Here is a 7,954-nt window from a genome sequence, read left to right as displayed (position 1 = left end):
TCTAGGAGGCATTGCTTGAGATTTAATTTTTGTTTTTGCTTCATGACCAACATGTCATTTGGTTGCACCCTCTTTAAAATTATTCTGGGCTAATACGGAATTTTTTCCAAAGTCTTTTCTATAGTACTAGTTATATTAGATATTATGGAAGCAAAAAGTTACCTAGTAAAGTAATATCAGAGAAAAGTGGGGGCAACAAAGTCAATCATGTGACTATGGCAGGACTCTTCATAAACTTTAATATATAACATATCTGGGAATTCTGAAGGTGAAGGGGATAGAGGATACACATTTCTCAAACTAATTTGACCCTTTTATTATAAAGCATAGCATTGGACTAGAATTCCAAAGAACAAACTTTGGAAGGTGCAACTCTGCAGTATAGGAATTGGGGGTTTAGAAAGTACACTTGCCCTGGGTTGCAGGGCTAGACAGTTGCACTCTGACTATGGGTATTCACTCCACCCATCTGTGCAGCAGTGGTGCAGCCTTCTCTCCAGAAGTCTGTCCTAAGTCATCCTCAGCACTCCTACTCCCAACTGCTGGTTGTTAAGGCTAGTGGATCTGGCCTTATTTAGGTGACAGAGAACACACTCCAAATATGCTCAACATATGCTTGTGAAATAGTTTCAAAAAATATTTATGGAGGCTTCCAGAGTAAGACTGAGTGAAACCATGCATATAATTTCATTTATTTTAAAAAGTCCATGAAAACTATAGCAAACTTTTTTGTTTTTATTTCATCCTATATACTAGAGGCCCAGTGCACGAATTCATGCACAGGTAGGATCCGTCGACCTGGCTGGCCAGGGGGGAAGGGACCCCAGGAGGTTGGTCAGCCACTCCCCTTCCATCCCCTTCCCACCCAATTGGGGACTAATGGGCAGAGAGAAGACTGACCGGCAAGGGAGAGGGACTGCAGGCGATTGGCCACCTGGGGAAAGGGGCCATGGGAGGTTCCCTGTGAGAACACACTGATCACCAGGGGGTAGCTCCTGCATCGAGCTCCTGCCCTCTGGTGGTCAGTGTGTGTCATAGCACCTGGTTGATTGGTCATCCCAGTCGTTCGGTCATAACGGTCACTTAGGCATATGTGTGTGTGTGTGTGTGTGTGTGTGTGTGTGTGTGTGTATGTATGGCATTAGGTCAATAGGGGGAATAGGAGCTGAGATGTTAGGAACATTTTGGAAAGGAGATGGATAAAAACAATAGATCCTCACTAGCTAGAGACACTAGAGCAGTGGAGAAAATAGTCCAATTTACACATGAGAATCCTCAAAAGGCTCAGGAACTCAGTACCAGCCATGTACATACAAGGCAGCCATGTATGAACTCAGTACCAGCCATGAATGGGGTGGGGGGTGGTAAATCAAGGAAGAATGAGTGAAGGGGAAGACACAGTTGGCTACCTAGCTCAGTTGGCTACCTAGATGCCCCACCCCTCTTCCTTCACATGCTAGGTAACTGCCCTCCTTCATCCTGGCAGAAGTCCTGAGGAATATTTTCTAAAGAAAAGTAAAACAGGATTTCTGGCATGCAAAACACAGGTATAGCTGAGGACTGGGTTCTATTCTGGAAATTGGAAATGAGGACTTTTATCAGTAAGAGTCTCAGCAGAAAACAGACCCCCAAGGCTTCCACTGAGGGAGTTTGGACTATTTACAAAGATGTGGGTAGGGTTATGGGACCTCAATAGCGGGGTACCAGGAGCTAGCAACAGTAAGAAGCCTTAGCGCTCCCAACCCTCCAGGAAAGGGAAGGGCCCCTGGAACCCATCCAATCGCCAAGAGCAAAGTGGCTCAGAGGAGACTGTCCTTAGACACCCTTGTCCTCAGTCAAAAGAAAGGGTGAGAGATGGACCTAGCAGAGAAGAACCAGCACAAGGATCTCGTAAAACACTGACTCCTCAGTCTAGAGGTGCTGTTTCTCCCCCGCCCCTCAACCAGACTACCAGAACACTGACATCAACTTTCCAAGAGAGTCCCCAGCTGAGGCTGAACATGGCCACATTCTGCCTCCTTTTTTCAGTTCTCACACTGTAAATATAGTGTCCTTTTTGTGGTCTACTTCCTGCCACGTTTTAGTGTTTTGTTTTGTGTTTGTTTTTTCCCCCCCACATTTTCTGTGTCTTTCATTGATGATTTTGCTCTTTCAAATGGCCCCCAAGCATAGTGCTGGATTGCTGTCTAGTGTTGGCAAGTACAAGAAGTCAGTGGTGTGCCTTACTGAGGGAATGCTTGTTAGATTTACTTCATTCAGGCATAATTCTTAGACTTGACACCAAAATGTATACCGTAAGAGAAAAACGGATAAATTTGTCTTAATCATAATTTAATACTTTTGCTGTGCAAAAAGATCCTGGTAAAAGGATGGAAAGCTATGCTATATACTGGGAGAAAGTATTTTCCAAACCACTTATCTAACAAAGAACTAATTTCTAGAATACATTAACTCTAAAAATTCAACAGTAAAATAATAATCCAATTAGAAAATGGACAAAAAAACACTTCACCAAAGAATATATAGAGATGGCCCATGAGCACAATAGATGTTCAACGTCATTAGCCATTAGGGAAATGAAAAATAAGACCCACAAAGAGCCCTGGTCAGTGTTGGAGCATTATCCCATGCACCCAGGGGTTGCTAGTTCGATTCCCCGTTGGGGCACATGCCGATGGGTTTGGGGCTCAGTGCCCAGTAAGGGGCATGCAGGAGGCAGCCGATGGACATTCTTTCACATGGCTGTTTCTCCCTCTCTCATTCTTAAAAAAAAAAAATAGACACCCTTGTCCTCAGTCAATATTTTATTGATTTTTTTACAGAGAGGAAGGGAGAGGGATAGAGAGCTAGAAACATCGATGAGAGATGAGATAAAAGTATCGACTAGCTGCCTCCTGCACACCCCCCACTGGGGATGTGCTCGCAACCAATGTACATGCCCTTGACCGGAATCGAACCTGGGATCCTTCAGTCCGCAGAACGATGCTCTATCCACTGAGCCAAACCGGTTTCAGCAAAATATCTATTTTTTTTTTTTTTTTTAAAGAAAAAGAAATTGGGTGGCCTAGAACAGGAAACATAGTTCCAGTGGTTTGGAATGGATCCAAGGTCATTTAGTTCAACTTCCTAGCATCTATTGCTTAACTTGGGGTCGGGAGAAAGGATGCTCGAGTATCAATTCCTATCAGAAAAAAGCCCTCACCGATGTGCTCTAGGTACACGATACGTCCTCAGTAAATATGAAGTATGGTAGCGACCATACTTGGGTAAAAACTGCTGTTCCAATTTTAACCCTTTTATTCTGGCGTCTGCACTCACTTACTTGCTTAAACAATAGGGTAGTTACCTCAGTTTCCAGATGGAGACCTGGAGGCTAAGGCAATTTCCCTGAGCCTGTGGCCCAGGACCACAGGAGATTGATTCCCACTGACTTGGTAGCTCCAGGACTAGAAACTGTAGATAACCTTTAGAGATTGTTTGCTCAGCTCTGCTTCTGTACTATCTGCTATCGCAAGATAGGTCCACATTCCAATGTTCCCAGCCTTTAGAATTTAGAAGAAAGGTAAACTTTTGTGGTTTAGACCTTTAAAAGGACTGCTTACACTCCACCTGCATGTGGTGCTCTGGCGGCCGTCCTGGCCAGTTCAATAAATCCTTGCCTGCTTTTTAAAAAAATCAAATAGCAGCCTCTGGTGGTCTTATTTTGACTCCAGGGCTCGACCCCACAAAGATGAAGAGGAAAAATCCACGAGAACTCGGGGGCTGGATGTGAGGGACCAGGGTGTCCCGAAGAAACTTTGCAGGAATATAACTGAGCACGTCAGAAAGGGGAGCTGGTTGGAGGGAAAGGACACAGCTGGAAGCTGGGGTGACCAAACCCACATTCAACTATGGACTCCAACCACCTTCGCCTCCTGGGCCATGACCTTCGCCTGGGTTAGATGTGGTGCAATCCGGCCTAGATGTCAAAGGATTGGCTAACCAGGCAACAGCCTTGCTTCCTAGAGGCTGCCCTACACACCCTCCTCGTTCTCAGAGGGAAAGAGACTGGCGTTGGCAGGAAAAATTTAAATTAAATTAAAAAGCCGGCAGGGGAGGGGCCAGAGCCCCGCCCGCAGTGCCCCTCCCCGGCCTGGGGCGGCCATCCGGGGGAGGTTGGGAAGGTGACCTAAAGGGTTGGAGGAGGAAAGGTCAGGTGCACGTGTCCAACTGTTCCAACGCCTGAGTCCAGGCTCGCTCGCTCTCGCGCTCGCTCTCGCTCTCTCTCTCTCTCTCTCTCTCTCTATCTCTCTATCTCTCTCTCTCTTTCGGCGCAGCTGGCACCAGAAGCGAAAGTGTGACCATGCACGGGCAAAAGTCGCCAGCTGACGGGAAGTCGCCCGGAAGGCAAAACGCCGCCGTCCTCCCCGGCAACACGTCAGCGAGCCCAGGAGCCGTTACCTTAGCGGGATAACGCCCGCGATCCACCTCGGGGCGCCACCCTCCCCGGCGGCACGCACACGCACACCGAGGCCGGCCGGCGGTGACGTCAGCCCCGCCCGGAACCTCCTCCGTGACGTCATCCGGCGGACTGTGGTAACTGCCGGGCGCAGAGGCTTCCACAGGAAGGGCACCTGTGCGGCGCACCCTACCCTGCTAGCGGGCGGGCGTGCGCGCGCTGGCCGCTGACGCAGGCCCCGCCCCCCGGCGGCTAGAGCCAATGAGAGGCGACAACGTCATTGCGTACCAGGAGGCCAGGCCGCACGTCGGGCCGCAGAAGGGCGGGGCGAGTTCGGTTGCACCAGCGCCGGTACTTTAGGCGTGGACCGGCGTGCCCTTGGACTTACAGAGCGGGACGTCCGGCTGGCGGGTGGGCAGCCTCCGTGTGGCGCGGACTAACGAGCGGTGAGCGCGGGCGCGGGGTACGCGCAGCGGTGGCCGCGGGAGGAGCCCGGCCCCGGGGCGCACCGCAGCGCGGGGGGCGCGGGCGGTTGGAGGCCTGCGCCCGGGACCTCCGGGTGGCGCCCGCACGGGCAGGCCGGGCGCCCAGTGAGGACCCGGTGGGCTTCGGCCGGGGATGGGGGCGGGGAAACCCGGTCAGGGCCTGGCTGAGACCCCCGGCGGCTGCCTGGGGAGCGGAGAGCCCAGGGGAGGCGGCCCTCCCGCCGGCGGGGCGGAGGGGCTGCGGGGACCGTAAGGCTTCCCGGGTGGGGAGGGGGCAGCGGGAGGAGGCGCGCTGCGCTCCACGTTCCTCCTCGGAGGGAGTCGGAGCCGCTGCTGCCCGGAGAACAGGTCATTTTCCTCTGATCCCCGCCGGCCTCCTCACCCCGAAACCTGCCGGCCCGGGCGGCATCGCAGGAAGTCGTCGTCACCGTCTCCTTGAAGCCGGGCCGGCCCGGAAGGGTGACCTCGTGGCGCCCCGGGAGCCCGGCGCCGCGGGGCGGGGGCTTCTGGGAGCCGCGGCCCGCGCTGACCTTTCGCCCACAGCCGGGCAGTTCGGGGTGACCCTGCGGGCCGGGCCCGCGACCTCGCCGCTGCGGGGACTGGTCCCATCCTCAGCGAGAGTGGGGCTTTAAGTCGTCCTCTCAGTACAGGGGCGTTTTCAGTTGGGATTTCTGCGCTTTTTGGCTTACCATTCTCACCTTCAAGCTTCACTTGTGACCTTGACCTCGTCTTTGGAAACAGTTTCGAATCAGGTTCCCGTTTTTGCTTACTCGGGCGTAGACTTTCCCTCACTTAAACAGAGGAGCGTTTTGTTTTATTTTTTTGGTTTTGGGGGTTTTTACTTTTTGTTTCTAATGTGTACATATTATATGTGTACATATCTTACCACTGCCCCCCCCCCCCCCCCCCATCCTACTCCCCTACAGGCCCTCATGCCCCAGTGTTTTTGCGACCATTGGTTATGCTTAGATGCATGCATGCAGGTCCTTCGGTTGATCTCTCATCTCCCCCACCCAGAGGTGTGTTTTTAAGGAAGTTCTCCCAAATAGTGTTTTGGTACGAAAGCGTCTATTGCAAATGTACCAAGTGAAGGTTTTATGTTGTAGATTTGCATTGAAGTGATCATTGATTGATTGGTTTCCACTATATTTTTACTTGGAGGAAAGACTTAATTGAGGCTTTTGTTTTTAGATTTAAAAATGGGTGATGTTGAGAAGGGCAAGAAGATTTTTGTTCAGAAGTGCGCCCAGTGCCATACTGTGGAAAAGGGAGGCAAGCACAAGACCGGGCCAAACCTCCATGGTCTCTTTGGGCGAAAGACAGGTCAGGCCCCTGGATTTTCTTACACGGATGCCAACAAGAACAAAGGTAAGAGGGAGAGAGTTCAATAACTCATGGGTGGGACCTATGGTAAGCCCTTTGAAAAGAGTGTAAAATACTTAACAGCACGTCTCTTCTCACTTAGGTATCACCTGGGGCGAGGCTACTCTGATGGAGTATTTGGAGAATCCCAAGAAGTACATCCCTGGGACCAAAATGATCTTCGCCGGCATTAAGAAGAGTGCAGAGCGGGCAGACTTGATAGCTTATCTCAAAAAAGCTACTAATGAGTAATAGTTGGCCACTGCCTTATTTATTACAAATGTCTCATGACTTTTTTTTATGTGTACCATATTTCAATTGATCTCATACACCAGAATTCAGATCATGAATGGCTAATAGAGCATTTCTTTTGGGCAGTCCTGATTTAAATAAGATTGGCTTGTGGTTAAATGAATATGGTTGGACTTGATTCCTAGTGTTCAACTTTTCACAGAGGTGGTGAGAGTGCCATCTCAAAATCTGTAGGAAACTGGCTTATATTTAGGTTTATATGATTGGTTGTATTAATGTTTTAATTCTGAGGAAATCCCTTCACTGTCTCTTAGACCTGCAAGACTTGCTTGTGTTTCAAGTTGTGTTTATTATCCTGTTAAAAGGAAGGGCTGCAGATAAGCTGGCAGTGACCATTTTATCTTTTTTGGTCCCAACTATGCCAATTTAATAAAATTCCCTGTATCTAAACTGTTGCCTTTTACTGAATGAAAGGCATTTTAGTGTGGTTTCTGTATGATATCAAATAAAGAGTATTTAACACTTCTACATTTTATAGATGATCTTTAAGGTCAGGTGCTTGGAAAATTCAGCGTGACAAGATTTAGTAGCAAACTCTGTGAATTCTTTCAGTCATACTAACAGTAAGTTATAATTCAGGATGGTCTTGAATAGCTATTCATTGACTATATATGAGTGTGGTTGGTAATGGTGCTTTTGACAGTTCGCTAGGATTAAAGTAGAGAATAGATCAACACAAAATTGTAAATTATGTCATCATAAGGCTTAAGATAATTAAAAACAAAGTCACAGATCATGATTTTGCTAATGTGCTTGATTTAATGCCTGATGCTCAAATTTTAATGGTTGAAAAGTACAATAGACCCAAACGATGCAGCAGTGTTACTAATCATACTACTAGCTTACATTTACTTGTCCTCTCTGACCATTGGACTGAGTTGTATTTGTGGTAAAATGCAGGGTTTAAAAATAGATCATATTATAGTAGGGGTTGCCAAACAGCCCATGGGACCTGTTTTGGTAAGTAACCACTTTGCTGGAACACAACCACATTTATTTATGTCTTCTCTAGGGCTGCTTTCATGCTACATCAGAACTGAGTAGTTGCTACAGACTGTATGACCCACAATGCCTAATATACAGCCTGGCACTTTATAGAATAAGCTTCTCAACCCTTGGTTTACAGGAGAGCTTTGCACAATCTCATTTGTGCCATCTTGAGAATAGAAGTAATCTACCTCATAAGATTACTGTTAAACATTCATTGACATGTGAAAGCTTTTAACTGGTAAGCTATGATCAAGGTCATATTCATTTTATATCCAGGTCAAATTCCTTGAAAATCGCATAAAAAATTGCTGCTCCCATAGTTAGCAGTGACCTGCCATGTCTATTTTTATTCTCAACTGTGTCTGAT

The 7,954-nt window shown here is 48.3% G+C and overlaps 1 protein-coding gene across 1 annotated transcript; it reads left to right on the top strand.

The window, feature by feature from the left end:
* Nucleotides 1-4,754: 4,754 nt before the first annotated feature.
* Nucleotides 4,755-7,065, top strand: CYCS (cytochrome c, somatic). Its single transcript, XM_084896398.1, has 3 exons — nucleotides 4,755-4,884; nucleotides 6,115-6,291; nucleotides 6,389-7,065. The coding sequence occupies exons 2-3, from the start codon at nucleotides 6,123-6,125 to the stop codon at nucleotides 6,535-6,537; spliced, it is 318 nt and encodes a 105-aa protein (XP_084752524.1). The 5' UTR covers nucleotides 4,755-4,884; nucleotides 6,115-6,122; the 3' UTR covers nucleotides 6,538-7,065.
* The last annotated feature ends 889 nt before the right edge of the window (nucleotides 7,066-7,954 follow it).

The sequence above is a fragment of the Pipistrellus hanaki genome, assembly GCF_964339955.1.
Source record: "Pipistrellus hanaki genome assembly, chromosome: 10".
Lineage (NCBI taxonomy): Eukaryota > Metazoa > Chordata > Mammalia > Chiroptera > Vespertilionidae > Pipistrellus > Pipistrellus hanaki.
The sequence above is the reverse complement of the archived record's forward strand: the minus strand, read 5'-3'. Positions and strand labels throughout refer to the sequence as shown.

Coding starts and splice junctions, on each gene's coding strand:
- CYCS (XM_084896398.1), top strand. CDS start 6,123: ATGGGTGATGTTGAGAAGGGCAAGAAGATTTTTGTTCAGAAGTGCGCC. Junction 6,292..6,388: donor GGATGCCAACAAGAACAAAG/GTAAGAGGGAGA, acceptor CTTCTCACTTAG/GTATCACCTGGGGCGAGGCT.